General features: G+C 42.8%; 1 protein-coding gene across 1 annotated transcript; it reads left to right on the forward strand.

The window, feature by feature from the left end:
• Positions 1 to 1799: 1799 nt before the first annotated feature.
• LOC117515846 (erythrocyte band 7 integral membrane protein-like) lies at positions 1800 to 20653 on the forward strand. The gene is made up of 8 exons (XM_034176629.1): positions 1800 to 2008; positions 13979 to 14100; positions 16601 to 16710; positions 17149 to 17221; positions 17314 to 17396; positions 17726 to 17929; positions 20141 to 20284; positions 20420 to 20653. Exons 1-8 carry the CDS (start codon positions 1800 to 1802, stop codon positions 20651 to 20653), a joined length of 1179 nt encoding a protein of 392 aa, XP_034032520.1.
• Positions 20654 to 21301: the final 648 nt, after the last annotated feature.

Below are 21301 nucleotides of genomic sequence, written 5' to 3' on the forward strand. Positions count from 1 at the left end.
AGAGCTGACTGCATTTATTTCAGTGCAGGTCTACTTTAATAGTAAAAATGTTTCTAAACCCTAAAATCAAACATTTTAATCCCTGACCTGTAGGTCAGTGGTTTTTGGCAGACAGGCTGTTGCTTGCTGATGACGTAATCATTAAGTACAAGACGTGATTGGCCGGTCGACGCAGGGAGCATTGTGGGTAGTGTAGTTCAGGTTCACTTTAGACATTACAGTGAGTGATACCATCTGCTCGACACAAACAAATGGACTAATTTTAACATTATTTCATTTTATTTCTTTGTGGCACGGGATAATTTAATCGCCAAGACTGGGTGGGAGAGAGGAGATCTCACGGCTCAGCTGTGAGGGACTTTTTTTCACCATTTACACACCATTTTGGATAATCAGGATGTTTTATGTGGAATAGTTTCTTCAGAATTTAATGAATCCCACTAAAACTAACAGATAAGAATTTATATTTACTAGCATGTCTTTTACTCTGTCAATCAATGCATTTAAGCCGCAGGGTTCAAAGCATGTGAAAAAAGCAGCAGCTTTTAGTTCGTAACTGATGGTGTATCTAATACCAAGATAAACTGTGACTTCTCATACTGTGTTTTACTGCTTTTGATAGATGATGACAGTATTTGGGCTTTCATTTTTTTATTCATTCATTTTTCATGCGTTCTTTTTGTGTTTGTGATCCTTGAATTTACCCAGCAGCCCCTGCGCCGCCTAGAGTGAAACTGGTTTTCCAAAAGCCGACAGTGTAATTTGATGTGGCCGCATCTGAATGAAGACTAAAAGTTGTTGGTTATCTGTAATAAAGATACATTTTTTAGCAGTTTATCGGTTTAGCGTCATAAAAGATAGGGTGGGTTTGCAGGGCAGGCTGTGGCACAGCCGTGTGCTGCAGCCGCCCATGGCAGTCTGCCACCTGCCGTCTCTTGCCCTGCTTTGAATACAACACTTTATCTTTGCACACTTTGTACACAGCAAGGGAGATTAATTGTGACAACTATGGTGGGGTTGGTCGGTAGGGTGAGTGTGGCATGTGGGGTTGGCCCCGAGTGGCTGTGGATGTCTGGGGCTCTGGGGGTAGGGGGTCTGCCTCGCCGGTTCTGCTGTGGTTCTGTGGCCCTGCTCTGGGCCTGTGGGGCCCGGGGTTCTGCGGCCCGTTGTGGGTGTGGGTGGTGGTGGTGGGGCGCAGCTGTTGGCACTGGGGGGTTGGCGGCTGCTGGAGGGATGGGGGCCATGGTCTCCGCGCGGTGGACCCCGCTCTTGCTCGGGCGGTCTCCTGATCATGGGCTTTGGTGTTTGTGGTGGGATCCGGCTCAAGGGGTTTGGGGGGCCCTGCTGGCTGCGCTGGCGGCCTGGCTGTCGGGGGGCCTTGTGTTCTTCCTGGCCTCGCCTCTTGTCTGGGGGCTGGGCCCCACCCTTGTATGTCTTGGTGGTCCCGAACTTATACTTTGGATTTGGTTGCGGTGACTCCTTTGCCCCCTGTCCTTGCCGCCACTTGCTTCCGCCTTCAAGGTGGTTTCCAGTGTATGGTTGCGCGTCATTTTTGAATTGTGTCATAAGTTCTTGTTTACAGAAATATTTTGGACGATTAAGGATTACGAGTAAGGATTGTGGATATTTGCTGTTAAGCTCGGACACTGATTAAACCTCTGTGTGTAAATTTGGGTGTCATTTTATGCAGTTTGGTGAGCAGAAGCTAAAGATTAGCTATCGGTTAGCCGCTAACTCAGTCTTCTTCTTGTCATGCCACCGAAAAAAAACATTAATGGAGGAAAATGAGGACATTAGGAATGACCGGGTTGAAGTTAAAATCCCGGTCATACGCGCATGCTGTGACCGCAGACAGCGAGGACAGAGCCGGCGAGCTGGAGATGAGCTCTGTGGAACAACAAGTGGCAGCTTTTCTCACAACCAGAGACATTAATCTGGACGTGGATACCATCGAGGCTTGCCACCCACTGCCAGATAGGGACAACAACACGCCAGCTGTGATCTTGAGGTTTGTAAACAGGAAAAACAAAATTGCACTAATGAAACAAGGGAAAAAGCTAAAGGGCACGAATGTTTACTTGAACGACCACTTAACAAAAAGGAATGCGGACGTTGCTAAGAAAGCCAGATATTTATGGAAACAAAACAAAATACAGAACACATGGGTTATGAACTGCAAAGTATACATTAAACTTAAAGGTACACCTGAGGAAGCCAAGGTACTTGTCATCAAAGACATAGAAGACCTAAAAAAATACGAATGAGGATAAAACATAACTGTATTGCACCGATATAATGACATCCAACAATAATTCTTCAAAATGGAAGAAAATGATGCAGGGATACAACAAAGGATTCTGGACTATGGACACTTGGAACTGAAATCATTTGAGTACATTGATTGTAGGGCATTAGATTTGGAAGATGGATTAGATCCTGATAACAACCTGTTTTTATTATCCAACCCAATAGATTGCTCGGGAGGAGCTCGGAGTCGAGCCGCTGCTCCTCCACGTCGAAAGGATTCAGTTGAGGTGGCTCGGGCATCTCTTCCGGATGCCGCTGGACGCCTCGCTGGAGAGGTGTTCCGGGCACGTCCCATTGGGAGGAGGCCCCGGGGAAGACCCATGACACACTGGAGGGACTACATCTCTCGGCTGGCTTGGGAATGCCTTGGGGTTCCCCCGGAGGAGCTGGGGGAGGTGTGTGTGGATCGAGAGGTCTGGGCGGCTTTGCTTGAGCTGCTGCCCCCGCGACCCGACTCCGGATAAAGAGGAAGAAAATGGATGGATAGATTGCAAATATTTATCTGAAGATGATTATAACTATTTTGTTGACTCCAAAGGGAAACTCTCAATTATTCATTTCAATAGTAGGAGCATGTATAGTCTCATCCACATCAAAGAATATTTACAACAATTTACCCAGCCATTTCACATTATTGCGATTTCAGAAACATGGTTTAATGAGGATAAAGGCATAGATTTTGAGTTAGAAGGTTATAGTTTGAACTATGTAAACAAAGGAAATAAAATGAGAGGTGGAGTTGCTATACGAGGTCTATTAGAAAAGTATCCGACCTTATTATTTTTTTCAAAAACCGTATGGATTTGAATCACGTGTGATTACATCAGACATGCTTGAACCCTCGTGGGCATGCAAGAGTTTTTTCACGCCTGTCGGTTACGTCATTCGCCTGTGGGCAGTCTTTGAGTGAGGAGTGGTCCACCCTCTCGTCGATTTTTTCATTGTTTAGGAATGGCTCAGAGACTGCTGCTTTGTTTGATCAAAATTTTTTCAAAACTGTAAGGCACAACTGAGTGGACACCATTCGATAAATTCAGCTGGTTTTCTGTAAAAATTTTAACAGCTGATGAGAGATTTTGGTCTGGTAGTGTCACTTTAAGGACGGCCCACGGCGCCTGACGGCGATCTGCGCTCCAAGGCGGCAGCGTCTCGCCGTTTCAAGTTGAAAACGTCCACATTTCAGGCTCTGTTCACCCAGTAAGTCGTCAGAGAACATAGAACTTTCAGAAGAAGTCAGCACGAGGAGTTTATGCGGACATTCCACTGTTAAAGGTCATTTTGTAATGAAAGAACGTGCGGGCAGAGTCGCATGTCGGGCCGCACCCGACCGCAGGGGGTCACGACAGGAAAAACACCTCCGTTGGAAACCTTAACGGGCAAGTTGGAACATGCCCAACTGTTAAACAATTTCTCAGTTACTCACTTGTTGAAAGCCATCAAAAGCCGCCTGAATTTTACAAATGGTTTTCAACACGGAGGTGTTTTTCCTGTCGCGGCGCACACAGATTTGCGGCATCATCACGGAAACGACTCGGCGAATTTGTGCGCACGTTCTTTCATTACAAAATGACCTTTAACAGTGGAATGTCCGCATAAACTCCTCATGCCAGCCTCTTCTGAATCTTCTCTGTTCTCTCACGACATCCTGGGTCAACAGAGCCTTAAATTAGGATGATTTCAGCTCGAAACAGCCAGACGACGTCGCCTGGGAGCTCTGTGCGACGTCCCGCTCCGTGGGAAGTCCTTAAAGCGACAGAAACACCCCATAATCTCTCATCAGCCGTTAAACTTTTCACAGAAAACCAGCTGAATTTCTTGAATAGTGTCCACTTCGGATATCCCTCACAGGTCCTGAAAAAAGTTTGATAAAGCAACGCGCGCCGTCTCGAGCAGCGTCTCAAACAAAGGAATTCAGCCGAGAGGGCCTCAAAGCCTGCCCACAGGGAAATGACGTCACCGACACGTGTGAAAAAACTCACGCATGCGCACGAGGGTTCAAGCATGATTGGTGTAATCGCATGTCATTCAAATCCATATAGTTTTGTTTTTTTTTATAAAACTGCCGGTTAGTTTTATAAGATACCTCGTATATGTCCACAATAACATTAAAGTAATAGGAAATATGACAATGACAATATATGACACATTAGAATGCATAACAGTAGAGATACTCAATGCAAAAAAGAAAAATATTATTGTAAGTTGCTTATACAGGTCACCTGGTTCAAGTCTGGAATTTTTTTACAGAGTGGGTGGAAAAAACATTTTCCACAATAGGTAACAAAAAATATTTATCTGTGGAGATTTCAATGTTTATTTGATGAACCCAAATATAGGAATAACTATAGACAGCAAATTAACCTGGAAAGCACACATCAGACACATACAAAGTAAAGTTTCTAAAAGTGTCTCAGTTACTAACAAGGTTACATACGAGGTCTGTCCATAAAGTATCGTACCTTTTTATTTTTTTCAAAAACTATATGGATTTCATTCATATGTTTTTACATCAGACATGCTTGAACCCTTGTGCGCATGCGTGAGTTTTTCCACACCTGTCGGTGACGTAATTCGCCTGTGAGCACGCCTTGTGGAAGGAGTGGTCCCGCCCCCTCGTCGGATTTTCATTGTCTGGAAATGGCGGAATGAAAAGGACTTTTTTTCCATCAGAATTTTTTCAGAAGCTGTTAGAGACTGGCACCTAGAAACCATTCGAAAAATTTATCTGGCTTTCAGTGAAAATTTTACGGGCTTCACAGAGAATAAGGACTTTAACTACAGCTTTAAGGACCCCTTTAAGGACGGTCGGTGCGCTGCGCTGCGAGCTGCGACAATGCGGCACAAACCACTGGATCATTTCTAAGCTGACGGTTCTGTGGATACGAGACCGTCGTGTGCTCTTTCTCTGGTTATCACAAGACCTGGACATCAGCCATTTTCCAGCAGATTTCACTTTTAACAAGAGATTTTGTCATGGAAAGCCGCGTGGAGGCTTCGCGTGTCACGACCGATTCGCTGATGAAGCGAGACAAAGGAACACCTCCGTTTCGGAGTGTTAGAGGACAAGTTGGGACATGTCTATCTCGGCTTTCAGTGCTTACCAGTTGAGTGAGTATAAAAGAACTTGTGGAGAGCAGGACGTGTCCCAACTTGTCCTCTAACACTCCGAAACGGTGGTGTTCCTTTGTCTCGCTTCATCAGCAAATCGGTCGTGACGCGCGAAGCCTCCGCGCGGCTTTCCATGACAAAATCTCTTGGAGGGTCATGATTATATACGATTAAAAATAAAATTAGAACATTTTCAGGAATGTAAAACAATATAAATAACTGCCTATATTATAGTGTGTTATTGATTATATATGTGATTAGAGGATCCAGAGTGGGCATTGGGTCTTAATGCTGACTGTGTTAAGATGAAGCTGTGTCTGGTTTTTGTGGTTGTGCTGCTGCTGGCTCTCCATCTTTCACTGCAGGTGAGAAGCCAGAGTCTGAACAACACCGGTGACTCAGTGAATACAACTACAAACATGACGGTGGCTAGCTAATTCACAACGCCCAGTTTCAACGCTGCAGTGAACACAGTCGAAGACAAATAAAGGTTTTCCAAAGAGCGAGGCCTTCACGCTGCTGCTCCCAGTTACACTCGTGCCCACTGTGGTACCTGGCAATGGCATTGGCACACGACACATCACCAAGTGGCTTAATGAAATATCTATTTATATTATATAGTAATATGAATATAACACAGATTAGATTGATAACCAACATGTTTGTTTGTGTGTTTGTCCTTGTTGTTTGTGTGTGTGTTTGTCCTTCTGTGGTGTTGTGAGCCATCTGTCATGCTGCTGGTTCCGTTCTGTCTTAGTATCCATGACCATCCAAATCTCTATATTCACACCTGGCAGGTCTCTAGGGATGGTACTCCAGGGTAGCCCCCTGCCTTGAGAAACCATCTCACCGTCAGACCTGCCATTTTAATGCACCAACATCAAAATTTAGCAGGACCAGTGGGTAGTAACGTATTGGGATAACCTTAGCATATTACCTCACTAAGGTCCTGTGTTTTTTAATTGCACCTCATATAACCCCATGCTTTAGCAGGTCCTCACCAAGGACCTGTGGTTTTAATTGCACCTCATACGACCCCATGCTTTAGCAGGTCCTCACCAAGGACCTGTGGTTTTAATTGCACCTCATATAACCCCATGCTTTAGCAGGTCCTCACCAAGGACCTGTGGTTTTAATTGCACCTCATACGACCTCATGCTTTAGCAGGTCCTCACCAAGGACCTGTGGTTTTAATTGCACCTCATACGACCCCATATTTAGCAAGTCCTCACCAAGGGCCTGTGGTTTTAATTGCACCTCATACGACCCCATATTTTAACAGGTCCTCACCAAGGACCTGTGGTTTTAATGCACTCATCTCAAGTGCCTCAAACTAAGCAGGGTAAACAACAACAGTAATAATAATCATCATAATAAATCCAACGATATGTGTTCCTTGTGTGTCTTGTCTGGTCCTCTGTTGTGTGTTATTTTGTTTATACTGTGTTATATTACTATGGTATTGCATTATGTTACGTTTATATTTATATGTGTATGCGCATGTGCGTATGTATGTATGTGTATATATATATGTATATATGTGTATGTATATGTATATGTATGTGTGTGTGTGTGTGTGTGTGTGTGTGTGTGTGTGTGTGTGTGTGTGTGTGTGTGTGTGTGTGTGTGTGTGTGTGTGTGTGAGTATGTATGTGTGTGTAGTATGTATGTGTGTGTGGGTGTATGTTCACATACATGAAATATTAAGCTCAAAATGATGACAACCGCGTAATTTAAGTAATTTAATTTAACAGAGGATGGAATTGGGGGTGGGAGTCAATAAGCTTGTCTTCATCCCACTCCTTTCCAAGTTGATTCTGTTTGTATGTTAATTCATTTATGCCTTTTTTTTGTCTTTATTAATTTTCTTTTTTCTTTTCACCATTTTATGAACAGTGTCAAGTGTGTACATAAAACTGTACTATTTGTTTATATTGTTTATATTATTGTTTATATATATTATGTTGACTTGGAATAAACAAACAAACCAAAGCTGTGGCCCTGTTGGTGTGGTTCTGGGGCTCCCTCTATTGGTGGGCCTATGCCAGCACCCTGTGTGCATCCCTTGGATATGGGGCTGCTCCCTGTGCCTCCGTGTGGAGGGGTGGTGTCGGGGTATGTTCTGGCGCCATCGGGCTGCTCCCCTGTTGGTTTGCCATGCTGCCCGGTGGCTCTGGGGGCTGCCTTTCCTGGCACCTGTGCCCTCCCGCTGCCCTTTTTCTCCTGGTTCCCCCCGGGCCCTGCGTCCTGGACCCATTTCCGTCGGTGCTCGCAGCCGGTCGCATGGCTTCTGACGTGCTGGAGTGGTCTATGTCATATGGTAAGTTTCTGTACTCTTCTCTTGGTCCAACACACCAGCCACAGTAGTAATTAGACAACAGACTGTCACTGTTTGTTCATGTGTGGTTGTTTGTCATGGTATGTTGTATGGTTGGGGACCCGTCTCCTCAATGTCTCATGTCACAGTTATTGTCTTCACCACTCATCTCTCGTTCTTGTCTGTCTTTGTGTTGTTTTGGTGGTCGGCCATTTCTGATAGAAGTTTTCAGTTGGCTTTGAGTAGGCTGTTGGAGGCTGATTGGGAAGGGCGGATGGGGGTCACACACACACACACCACATTCACTCACACACTACATACCTTTTGTCTTGCAGGAATAAATTGCATATATGGGTATTAATGTTCATAAATGGCTCTGCCAGTGTGGCATTTACCATTACTATACGAGGTCTGTCAGAAAAGTATCAGACCTTTTTATTTTTTGCAAAAACCATATGGATTTGAATCACGTGTGATTGCATCAGCCAAGCTTGAACCTTCGTGCGCATGCGTGAGTTTTTTCACACCTGTCGGTTGCGTCATTCGCCTGTGAGCAGGCTTTGTGTGAGCAGTGGTCCACCCCTCTCGTTTGATTTTTATTGCAAATAAATGTCTGAACGATTTGGAGCTTTGCTGCATAAAATTTTTCCAGAAACTGTGAGAGACCTCCAGGTGGACACCATTCGGAAAATTCAGATGGCTTTCAGGGACCATTTTATGGGGATTACACAGATTAAGGAGTGCTCCAGCCGGTTTAAAGACCGCCCACAGCGTCTGAGAGCGCGGCGCACTCCGACAGGCTGACACCCCGCTGAAACAACCAGATCATTTCCAACGTGAAGGCTTTGTTGATCCGGGACGTCGTCTGAGTTCCACAAAAAAGGCATAAGGCGTGGACATCAGCACTTTATCGGCACATTCCACTGTTACAGGAGTTTTTTTCATGGAAAAAGAAGCGGACGGATGTGCCACCGTGCCGCTCATTGTGTGGGACAAAACCACCTCCGTGTTGGTCTCACAGGACGGCTTTGAGATGGATTTCAGATGGCTGTCGGTGGCTTTTTAGTCGTGTGACTATCCGAGAAATTGTGCATGAGCTGGACATGCCCCAACATGTCCTGTGAGGCTTCATCACAGCGTTGCTTTGCGCCATGTGGCTCCGCCGCAATGCGTGGGATTCCTCCGCTCCTCTTTCCATGACAAAAACTCCTGTAACAGTGGAATGTGCCATTCATTTCTAAACTGGATGGTGTGTTTTATCCGGGACGTCCTCTGACTAGCACAGGAATTGCGGAAGACGTGGACATCAGCACTTTTTCGGCACATTGAGACAGACATGCGGAGGAATTCTGCGCGTCGCGGCGGAGCCGCATGGCACAAAGCATGAAAAAAACTCCTGTAACAGTGGAATGTGCCGAAAAAGTGCTAATGTCCACACCTTATGCCTTTTTTGTGGAAGTCAGACAACGTCCCGGATCAACAAAGCCTTCACGCTGGAAATGATCTGGTTGTTTCAGTGGGGTGTCAGCCTGTCGGAGTGCGCCGTGCTCTCAGACGCTGTGGGCGGTCTTTAAACCGGCTGGAGCACTCCTTAATCTGTGTAATCCCCATAAAATGGTCCCTGAAAGCCATCTGAATTTTCCGAATGGTGTCCACCTGGAGGTCTCTCACAGTTTCTGGTAAAAATTGATGCAGTAAAGCTCCAAATCATTCAGACATTTATTCGCAATAAAAATCCGACGAGAGGGGTGGACCACTGCTCACACAAAGCCTGCTCACAGGCGAATGACGCAACCGACAGGCATGAATCACACATGCGCATGAAGGTTCAAGCTTCAAATCCATATGGTTTTTGCAAAAAATAAAAAGGTCCGATACTTTTCTGACAGACCTCATATATGCAGACAGGGGGGAAAATAAATTAATAAATAAATAAAAGATAACTTTACAGTTATCGGATTAATGGTTATTGAAGCTAACTTTTGGTTAGCTGTGCCCACCACTGACTATTACCCACCATTGCTGCTGCCAGTTTTCTCTCTGCATCCACTTATTGACAAGTTTGACACGTCTTCTGTTTCATTTCCAGTTCTGAAGAATCCTGTAAACTTTAGAACGGTTTTTAGTAATTCCTCATCACGAAGCTCTTTCTCTCTTCAAACATTTCTTTTATGTGTCACTCTGAAAAGTCTAATATGATGCTTTTTTTTTTTTATTTGAGAATTGTTGACCTCTCACCCTCTAATTTGATTCACCGTTGGTAGAAACTAATATCTCTGAAATTTTTATCCTCATTTGGGGTATGCTCAATCCAGGAATGTTTTCCAGTTTTCTGTTTTTCAGGTACTTCAAGGTTTTGTTGAGAATGGGTGTTGTAGTTTCTTCCATTTATGATTTATTCATGACTATGGCCACTTTATGCAAGCAAGATGAAGTTTACTTGCTCGAAAGAAAGAAGGACTGTCTGACAGGGTGCAAGCTGCCATCTGTTGGTGACGTACTCAGAGTGTGTTTGTACAGAATGGGGCAAAAGGGCACTAAGAAATGATGCAGCAGTGCAGAATGTGAAGGAGGTACAACACTTTTGGGAAAGTTCCCGGATTCCCATTCTACCCTTCCACCATGCAGAGAAGGCTCTAGAACAGTGGTGTCCAAAGTATTCCAGAAAGGGCCAAGAGAGTGCAGGTTTTCTTTGCAGCCACTGACTCCAGCAGGTGATTTCACTGATTAACATCACTTTGAACAGATGGGATGAGTTCATCAATGAAAATCCCTGGCTAGATCTAGTGGCTGCAAAGAAAACCTGCACTCTCTTGACCATTTCTGGAATACTTTGGACACCACTGCTCTAGAAGACCTTGTAGGAAAATGGGAGGCTTTGAAGAAAAATAAGAGGCGAGAAAGTGAAATGCAAAAGGAGAAAGAAGAACAGTTCAAAGAGACATTTAATAATCTTTTTGATATCAAACACCATGATGCACTAATGATGATCACCACTGAGGAAGACAGAATATCTGGAAGTACAGAGTGAGAAAAGCAGGCATGGAATTATGGCAGGAGTAGGTATAAAGCTGTCAAAGCAGGAACTTGCAAAATCCAAAGCAAAACAGAAGAATGGTGGAATGAGAAACAGCAACATGAAGCTGATCTAGTTGGCAGAAGTGTCACGTCATAGGTTGATCTGGGCTTTGATTCGGTTTTTCCCTCTTTCCCTTCACGTGCCCCAGCTTTGATTTAGTTATTTTCTTTTCATTTATTAGTCAGTTCCAGTTTAGTTTTGCTTTAGTATTTATTTTCCATTTATTCCCTGATCAGTTCTCATGTAGTTTCTTCCTTGTACTCATTATATCTCGGTTTGCTTTTAGTTCTCATGGTCATGCCTGATTCTTGTTCCTGTCCATAGTCCTATTATATTCTGTTTTTGCTCAGTTCAGAGCTCTGTTTCCCTCACGCCCATCTGATTAAGTTCACATCACTGCACCCGCCTCATATCTGGGTCTCTCAGTTTGATTCTGTCTGCTTTGTGTTTGCTTTGTGTTTTCTTTCACTCACACTCTTGGCACCTATTCACGCATCTTTGTATCTCACATTACTCCACCATGTATGGTCCTCCCTCACTATCTTGCGCAGTGCACAATCTTTGTCCAGCAGCCACGCCCCCTTTCTCAATTGTTCCTCACCTACACCTAGTTAACACCTGTCACCTGTCCCAGCCATCACTCCTGCCAGTTTGTTGTCTTTGCACACATTCTAGCCTCTTGTTTTCAGTCCTGATTTTTGCCTTGCCGTGTACCGTGTTTTTTGCTCTGTTCTCCTCGACGACACCTCTGGCCTCGTCTCTGATGACTTTCTTTGCTCATGCCACTGAACCCTGCTCGTCCATGGCTACATATCTGCCTGACCCTGACCCTGCCTGGAATAAAGACCATGATTTCTCTCACCCCTAAGCCGAGTCTGGGAGTCTGCTTTGTGGGTCCAGCTGCTCCGGGTGCCGGGCAGCTGCCCGTCCTGACAAGCAGTTGCATCTTAGAGGACTCAACCTCAAGCTCTTCTGCTGGAGAGAGCAAGACAAACTTAGCATCTCATATATATCATTGCACTGGTTTTTGCCATGTTCAACAGCATTTTGTGTGTATCTATTAAAGTCTATAATGTCTTTTGCGGGCAGTATATTTGTTATCAGTTGTGTTGAGCACACCCTAAATACAACCCCAATTCCAATGAAGTTGGGACATTGTGTAAAATGTAAATTAAAAACAGAATACAATGATTTGAAAATCCTCTTCAATCTATATTCAATTGAATACACCACAAAGACAAGATATTTAATGTTCAAACTGATTAACTTTGTTGTTTTGGGCAAATATTTGCTAATTTTGAAATGGATGCCTGCAACACATTTCAAAAAGTTGGGACAGGGAAACAAAAGACTGGTAAAGTTGATGAATGCTCAAAGAACACCTAATTGGAAACAGGTGAGTGTCATGATTGGGTATAAAAGGAGCATCCCCAAAAGTCTCAGCCATTCACAAGCAAAGATGGGATGAGGATCACCACTTTGTGAACAACTGTGTGAAAAAATAGTCCAACAGTTTAAGAATAATGTTTCTCATTGTTCAATTGCAAGGAATTTAGGGATTCCATCATCTACAGTCCATAATATAATTAGAAGATTCAGAGAATCTGGAGAACTTCCTACACATAAGTGGCAAGGCTGAAAACCAACACTGAATGTTCATGACCTTCGATCCGTCAGGTGGCACTGCATTAAAAACTGATATCATTGTGTAAACGATCTTAATGCGTGGGCTCAGGAACACTTCAGAAAACCATTGTCAGTTAACACAGTTCATCGCTACATCTACAAGTCCAAGTTAAAACTCCAGCATGCAAAGCGAAAGCCATACGTCAACAGCATCCAGAAATGCCGCGGCCTTCTCTGGGCCCCAGGTCATTTGAAATGGACAGATGCAAAGTGGAAAAGTGTACTGTGGTCTGATGAGTCGAGTCCACATTTCAAATTGTTTATGGAAATCATGGACGTCGTGTCCTCCGGACAAAAGAGGACAAAGACCATCCAGATTGTTACCAGTGCAAGTTCAAAAGCCAGCATCTGTGATGGTATGGGGGTGTGTTATTGCCCATGGCACATCTGTGATGGCACCATCAATGCTGAAAGGTACATCCAGGTTTTGAAGCAACACATGCTGCCATCCAAGCAATGCATTTTTCAGGGACGTCCCTGCTTATTTCAGCGACACAATGCCAAACCACATTCTGCATGTGTTACAACAGTGTTGCTTTGTAGTAAAAGAGTGCGGGTACTAGACTGGCCTGCCTGCAGTCCAGACCTGTTGCCCATTGAAAATGTGTGGCACATTATGAAGCGAAAAAATACGACAACAGAGACCCCGGACTGTTGCACAACTGAAGTCGTACATCAAGCAAGAATGGGAAAGAATTCCACCTACAAAGCGTCAACAATTAGTGTCCTCAGTTCCCAAACGCTTATTGAGTGTTGTTAGAAGGAAAGGTGAGGTAACACAGTGGTAAACATACCACTGTCCCAGCTTTTTTGAAATGTGTTGCAGGCATCCATTTCAAAATGAGCAAATATTTGCACAAAATCAATACATTTTATCAGTTTGAACATTAAATGTCTTGTCTTTGTGGTGTATTCAATTGAATATGGGTTGAGGAGGATTTGCACATCATTGTATTCTGTTTTAATATACTGTATATATATTGTATACTTGAGCTTTTCATTATAGTGGTTCATTTAGAAGGGTGAGAGCAAAACATTGGCAGTTTTCAGTACAGGCCATATGAGCTGCTGCGGGGGGCGCCATTTTTGGAGGGGCTGCACCATGGGCAGGAGCATTGAAAAAACAAACAAACAAACAAACAAATAATAATAATAATAATAATAATAATAATAATAATAATAATGTCCACTGCAAAATGGTTTTCTGGTCACTGTGTGTGGAATTGGCAAATTGGCGCCCCCTGCAGGCAGCTGCAGGCGCCCTGCTTGCTGTCAGAGTTCACAGAAGCAGTGAGAAGGTGAAAGAAACTGGGAGGGTCGTGCAGTGAACAGTTCACCTCTTTGTAAGGGAGGGGAAAAGACGAGCTGCTTCATGGGCTAAAGTCAGTTACACCTCAACTTTCTTCCAAATAACGCACATCTCATTCATAATATTATAAATACAGCTCTATAATTCTTGCATGTTTATCTGAATTGTCCAGAGCTGGACACAGCCGAATCCTCTCGGTGTGCGACAGGAACCCGGGAACAGGTGCTCTCCTGCTGTGCGCGGATCATCCAGCAAAAACAAAGAAGGCAGCCTTTGAAAGCAGACAGACAAGATGTAAGAACGGGTTTGAATGTCACCGGAGAGAACAAACTGCCCACTTGTGGAAAAAAAAAAGTTTGCAGAAAGGAGAACCTGCCTGTTTGTAAAGACGGCTTAAGAACTTATGCTGTGTTCACATTACGAGCTGAAGTGACTGAATCTGACCCTTTTTTGTGTGCCTGCAAGAGTATGTTTTTACAAAAAATTTCCATCAGCTGGCAACTCTTTTAAATGTCATGTACACTGACAAAATAATAATAATAATAATATTTAAAATGAGGCTTATCGTCATAATTAACTGGTTTATTTGAGGGGAAAAAAGAATCACATTTGATTTCATTGGCATGGGGATGCTAGTAATATTTTAGTTTAGAATTTCTTTTGACCCACAGATGAAGAGCAAAAATTAAGGAGAAAAAAAGCCAAATAGTACATTATCAAATTTCTGTCAAACCAAAAACTTTAGCAGATTAGCTAATACTAAGTATTTACACATTTAGCCTAATATTTACAAACATCAAGCTAAATATTTAGCTAAATGCACCTTAATAAAAGAGCTAATTGTTCCTCCCTGAAAGATGGATTTACATAAAGTGTCTAATGACAGACATTTAACCTGTGAGGGCGTGTTTATTCAAATTTCCAACTCATGGATGTTTTGAGCTATTTCGTAGCCTGCAGTCTATTGATATCAATTTCAGCTGAAGGGGCACTTGTAAAATATTAATAACAAAATTTAAATTTTTTTTTTTTAAATGGCTGTTTGTGCAAATTTTTTTGGCCGGGGGCGGGGGACTCGGAGGGGGTCTTGCCCAGGGAGTAATTCAGTGGAGAACTGCCACTGGAGCAAAACATTTCAAAAGTCACCAAATAAGGGTCACCCTAACATTACATACATACATTACATAGTAATGTATGTATGTAATGTGTGTATGTTTTCTTATTGTTGATGGTTAAGGATTATGTTCATGTTTGTTTGAAAAACACTAAAACTAATCCTGAGGCAAAGTAAACGTTGTTGTCAACTACAATCTGAGAGGAAAAGCAGTAAAGTGCTTCAAACATTATAGCTTTATGACATCAAAGCTTTATGACATCAATGCACAAAGCTTGCTCAGTTGTCATGACAACAAGCTTTATGATGAATGAGCAACCTTTGTGCCGAACAAAGCACAAGACTTGACATCAGATGTGAGATCAGGGAAGGAGCTCATTCTGTCAGCAGGAAGCAGGAGGTTCACTTTCAGCAAAAATGTTTACAACTGTGGAACTCTACGACACAAAAGAAAGTGAAAAAATGAGACGACAAAAACATCAGACAGGTAATCCACACATTTACCAGTTTATCATGGGAGGATTATAAAATTTAAAATGATCATATTTTAGGCTTTCTAGAGGTTTGATGGCTTTGGAAACATTTTCATAATTTTTGGTTCACCATGTGAAGGTTCATGGTGTTTGTGGACGCCATCTGCTGGACAATGGAGGAAGACTGAACGCATCATTTTCATGAAAAGGCTCCAGTCCTGTCTGTCCTGGTGACACAGATGAAATTTAGTGGTCCAAGCCCCACGGGGCTGGAAACCTATTGTTAGGACGTGAAATTAAGACATAGTCCAAATGTATAAGTGATAAACAGCACTGCTGATTCTAATTAAAATATAATGATGATTAAAAAAAATAATAATCATCAAATTTGTTATCACTACACACAGATGAATACACACATCCTTAAGCTAAAACAGATGGAACCGATAGCCAATCAGAGTGCACCTTTAATGGAACATGAGAAAACTCATAACCTTAATAATCTGAAGGTTATGATGTTGTTGATGATGGTAACAGTTCTCCTGGTCATGTTCAGGTTAAACAAACAAGTGCCTTACCTCAAAGTTTGAAATAAAATTTGATCATGCACAATCATGAAAAAAAAGTCCAAATAAAGTGTCAGATTTCACCAGATTGAACCATTTTCTGCGGGAGCCAAGACCTCCCTCGGTGGACGCGCCATCATACAGCTTTGGATTCAGAATTTGAGTAAAACTGAACAATGTAGTGTTCAGGACACATCAGATGGCCAGAGACTTGACTTGGACAAGCAAAAAATGACTTAACATCTTTCTTTCGTCTTTCTTTCTTTGTGAGCTACGGTTTGAGTCATTGTGTATACAAACAAACAAACAAACAAACAGACAGACAGCAGTGATCACATAAACCTCCAATCACTTCAGTCATCACCATTTTGAGAGACAAAGATGGCGGCCACATAGGTGTAAAGACAAAAAAGTGAATGGGGGCAGCATGGTGGGTTAGTGGTTAGCACTGTTGTCTCACAGTTAGAAGGTCATGGGTTCGATTCCCACCTGTGGCCTTTCTGTGTGGAGTTTGCTTGTTGTCCTCATGTGTTTTGTGTGCTGCATGTTTCTAATTGTCTTTAATGAAATCACTCCTTGAATTGATTTCCACAGATGAGTTGAACTGATTTTGTGCTGTCAATGAATTTTCCTTCCTTCAGTCTTGCAGAGTCCTGATGGCATCTTGAGCTGCTGTGATTGGTTGTTGGTGCTTCTCTCCTACCTCATGTTGCTGTTCACTCTGCCCCTCTCCATATGGAGGTGCTTTAAGGTCAGTTTTTGATCATTTGCAGCTGATATTTAGATTATTGACAGTCGATAAGCAGTCGTCAGGCTGCAGGACAAACTGCTGGTCTGATCACGTCACTTATTGAGGCTGACTTCATGTTTATTCTGTGAATTTTAATTCTACAGCTATATATCCTCTATAATATAATAATATAATATTAATATAACATATTAATATATATTATATATAATATAATATAATATATTATATAATATAATAATATAATCCTCTATAATGTTTCTTTACTTATATGTTTTTGTGTTTGATTAAATTATTTAAATGCTAAATATTGTAAGTGATCAAAGCTTGTTTTGGTGAAAATGAGCTGATTGAACATCTCTCACTGTCCACTTCCAGGATAAACGTAGATAAAGAACAGACTGACTTGTGAGCACTGATGTGGTTTCTCTCTGTGCACAGGTCATTCACACGTACGAGCGGGCCGTGATCTATCGCCTGGGACGCGTTTGGCGAGGAGGAAACAGAGGACCAGGTTGGAAGTGTTTCTTAAACATTCATGCAGAAGCTTCATCATGACTGTGTTTGTTTGCGGCGGCTTTAGTTTGTCTTCTTGTGATGTCACAGGGTTGGTCTTCGTCCTGCCGTGGACGGACACGTTGATGAGAGTCGACATCCGCACCATCACCTTCAACATCCCACCACAGGAGGTACGACACACACGTCCACTTACACTCAACACATCAGTGTGTGTGTCACAGTCTGAGACGTTTAAAGCACATTCAAACTAGAGCGGCACTCATTAGAGCGCATAGTGCACCTGCACATACAACAGTTCACCACATCTGGATCTCAGCTGGACGTCTTTACAATTTCTCACATCAAACACATTTTTCTTTCCAAAATATATGCATCAGTTTGTGACTTCTGACAGTAAAAGTCAAAACATTTTGTTTCATATTGTTAAAGAAAATAATTGTTTCCTCGATTCACGTCCAGATCATGAAGAAAACAGCTGTTGTTGCTCTGCTGCTTTCAGGTTGTGACTGAAGATCTTGTCCGGGTGTGGACTGATGGTGTGATCTGCTACCGGGTCCAGAACGCCGCCAAGTGTGTGACCAATGTCAGCGACGTGCACGTGGCGATCCGGCTGTTGGCTCAGACTGCTGTGAGGAAGGTCCTGAGCACAGTGAGCCTGCGTGACATCCTGTCAGAGCAGGAAGAGGTCACCTCCATCATACAGGTACACCAGCTTTTAGACTCTCTGATGATGAACCAGTGTGAGGAGGTTCTGCTGTCAGACGTCTTGTTCAGGATCTAGTGGTCTAGAATAGTGTTGCCACAGTTACTTTGATAAAGTAATCCAATTACTGATTACTGATCACTCCTTGAAAAAGTAACTTAGTTACTTTACTGATTACTCAATTGTAAAAGTAACTAAGTTAGATTACTAGTTACTTTTTTACTTACTTTCCCCAGCTGTCGACAACAACCCTCTGCCACCTCAACATGACAGTGATACTTGTTTTGCCAAAATTCACTTTATAGTCACCCTTTCTTGACTTCAATGAAAATAAATACTTGTTTTATAAAAAGTAAACTAAAGACCTCTTTCTTGACCTCATATTTAACTGTTGACAGCACTGTAACAGTAAAACTTGCAATTTCTAACCTACATTGTTTATAAATGTAACTATTAAATTCTTTCTAACATTTAAATTATCTCTAAACATTTTACTTGTCAAAATTATTATTATTATAAGTAGTATTAGTAGTTGTAGTAAAAAAAAAAAAGGCTTCAAAACTGGACCTTTAATCTAGGGGTGTTATGGGGGGGGGGAACATCCTTGCCCCATGCCCCCATTCCATCTGGATTCGCCCCTGCTTTGGGGTTTGAGCACAAAGAATGGATAACATTTATTTATGCAGAAAACATGACCAGATTTACAGGTAATAGGATAGAATAGAATAGAAAGCCTTTATTGTCATTATACACAGCAAACACAGTCTGCATAGTACAACGAGATTAGGGGGGCTGCTCCTTAAAATGTGCACGCAGTGCAATACCAGACAATATAACATGAATAAACAACAATATCACATAAAGAAACACGTGAAGTCCTTTGCTGAAATGTAAAATTGTGTAACATGTGGACAGTGTAAACAGTGTAGCAATTGAGAGAGTGCCAAAGGAAATGTAAAACTGTATGACAACTATAGGCGATGTAAACAATGTAACAACTGAAAAATGTGCAAAAGTCCTGTGCTACAAATGAGATAGATATGGTGCGACTCAGTACCTAATATAGTCCGTTTTTAGTGCAGATTATTGTTCAACATGGTGATGTTTTTGGGGAAGAAACTGTCTCTGAGTCTATTTGTCCTGGCCTGTATGGACCTGTAGCGCCTGCCAGAGGGCAACAGGTTGAAGAGGTGAAAGCTGGGGTGTGTATTGTCCTTGAGAATGTTCTTGGCCCTACTAAGACAACGGGAGGTGTAGATGATGGAAATGGGGGGCAGAGGACAGCCAATGATTTTTTGGCCAGTGTTTGCTACCCTCTGCAGTCTCTTCCTTCCTATCAGCTTCAGTGCAGCTGGAGTGCCACACTGACACTGCGTAGGTCAGCAGGCTCTCTATAGTGGAGCAATAGAAGGTCACCAGCAGGGGTGTGCTTATTTGCTCCTTCCTAAGCACCCTCAAGAAGTGTAGTCACTGCTGGGCCTTCTTGACCAGTGCTGCAGTGTTGACCGCTTCGTTTCCCCCTGTTATCAGCCCCACCACTGTTGTGTCATCAGCAAATTTAACGATGATGTTCTCCGAGTGGGTGGGGGTGCAGTCAGATGTGTAGAGCGAGTAGTAAGAAAGTTTTATTGCGTTTTCACATCATGTGGTCCTCAGAAAGAGAGTTTAGGTGCATTTGAGTGGAAAATAGTGTTAGTTGTTGACGCGTCGCGGAGGATCAGCTGTTTTTAACGAGCAGATACGAGCGACTCAGCTCAGAAGGAGAAAAAAAGCATAAAAATGTCTTTGTAAAGCTCAGTGCAGGTGTGCTGTTGTCACCGCGCTTTAAGAGGTGAGGACGAGTCATAGCTGCTGCAGAAAACCGCCAATGAAAAGCTCACAGCTCGCTTAAAGTGGGCAGTTCAGTCAAACCCCGACCCCCTGTCCACGGACCAAGTTTAATGCTGCTATCGACCCACAATGCAAAAATAATAGTAACGCACAGTGACCTGGAGAAGTAACTTTAATCTGATTACTGATTTGGAAAGATTAACGCGTTAGACTACTCGTTACTAAAGAAAGTGGTCAGATTAGAGTAACGCGTTACCGGCATCACTGGTCTAGAATCAGCTCCCCTCTCATTCTTCTCTATACTGTAGTGTTGGTAGTACGACTCCATTAGTGGGTGTGTCTCCTGCATGTAAACATAGGCATGTTGTTGTGTCTTCTCAGTCCACTCTGGAGGCCACCATGGAGGACTGGGGGATCCAGATCCAGCAGGTGGAGATCAGGATGTCCAACTGTCCCCAGCAGCTGCACAACTCTGTGGCAGACAAGGTAAAGTGTTCAAGTCCCATCAAATATCACAACATTCCTGCATGTTTGAGTTTTATGTTTTATTCTTACTCAGTTCTTTGTAGCCACATGTCTGAGATCATTGTCTGAGCAGTGATCCCTCACCCTCTGTCCTGTTCTTTCTCCTTTCTGTTCTCTCACTCACTCATTCTTCAGGTGGCGGCTGTAGAGGGACACCTGAACTCACCGCTGATGCAGAAGGAGGCGGCTGTGACTGGAGAGACTGCAGCAGCACCGAGGCTGCGCTACCTGCAGACCCTCCAAAACAGCAGTTTCTTTGGTGGACTTGTCGCTCGGGGGGAGTATAGAAGTGCAATGTCCACACATGGCACAGCTTATGCTCCCCCACCTGTACCCAGTAACGCCTGCCATGTTAGACTGCCAGTCTGACGAAATTACGTTTTGAATTAAAAACTATTTTTCAAAAAGTGTTTTGCATTTGTGTTTACATTTGAGTTTACACACGTAAAGCATGTTTTCTTGTGTCATTTAATTGTAATTTTTAGCAACCTTATTTAAATATGAAAAGTAAACTGTCATTTCACACACAATGTGAGATTAAAGGTGGCTGCGAGGTCAAAGGTTAAACATGATAAGTATTCTGGGAGTTTACAGTAACCGTATTTGAGCCACATACAAGTCTGGCAACACAAGGACAGTGAGGAGCATCTAATGTTGGTCACGGTATTGCTATAGAATTATTTGGCAGTAGTGGCTTCCACTGTAAGGCTAATACTAAGGTTTGCTTGGTTTTCCACTGAAACGTCCTCCTCTCTTCTTCCTGCTCAGGTACCCTGTCGTTCTTCCAATGTCAAATTCAATGTTTTTGACCAATATACATTTCACTGTTTTTTTTTTTTTCTTTTTATCGTCTGAATAATTAGGTTTTTATTTTCATGTTTTTTTCCCCTATCTACATATTAACCAGTGGGGGCCACTGTTCAGCTAATCCGATAAATGATAATTGTTAGTGGATTAGCTTTTCAGATAAGTTTTAAAACTATCATCGAACCAATTATCTTCCGATAAATTTCATTA

The sequence above is a fragment of the Thalassophryne amazonica genome, chromosome 1, assembly GCF_902500255.1.
Source record: "Thalassophryne amazonica chromosome 1, fThaAma1.1, whole genome shotgun sequence".
In the NCBI taxonomy this organism is placed as follows: Eukaryota; Metazoa; Chordata; class Actinopteri; order Batrachoidiformes; family Batrachoididae; genus Thalassophryne; species Thalassophryne amazonica.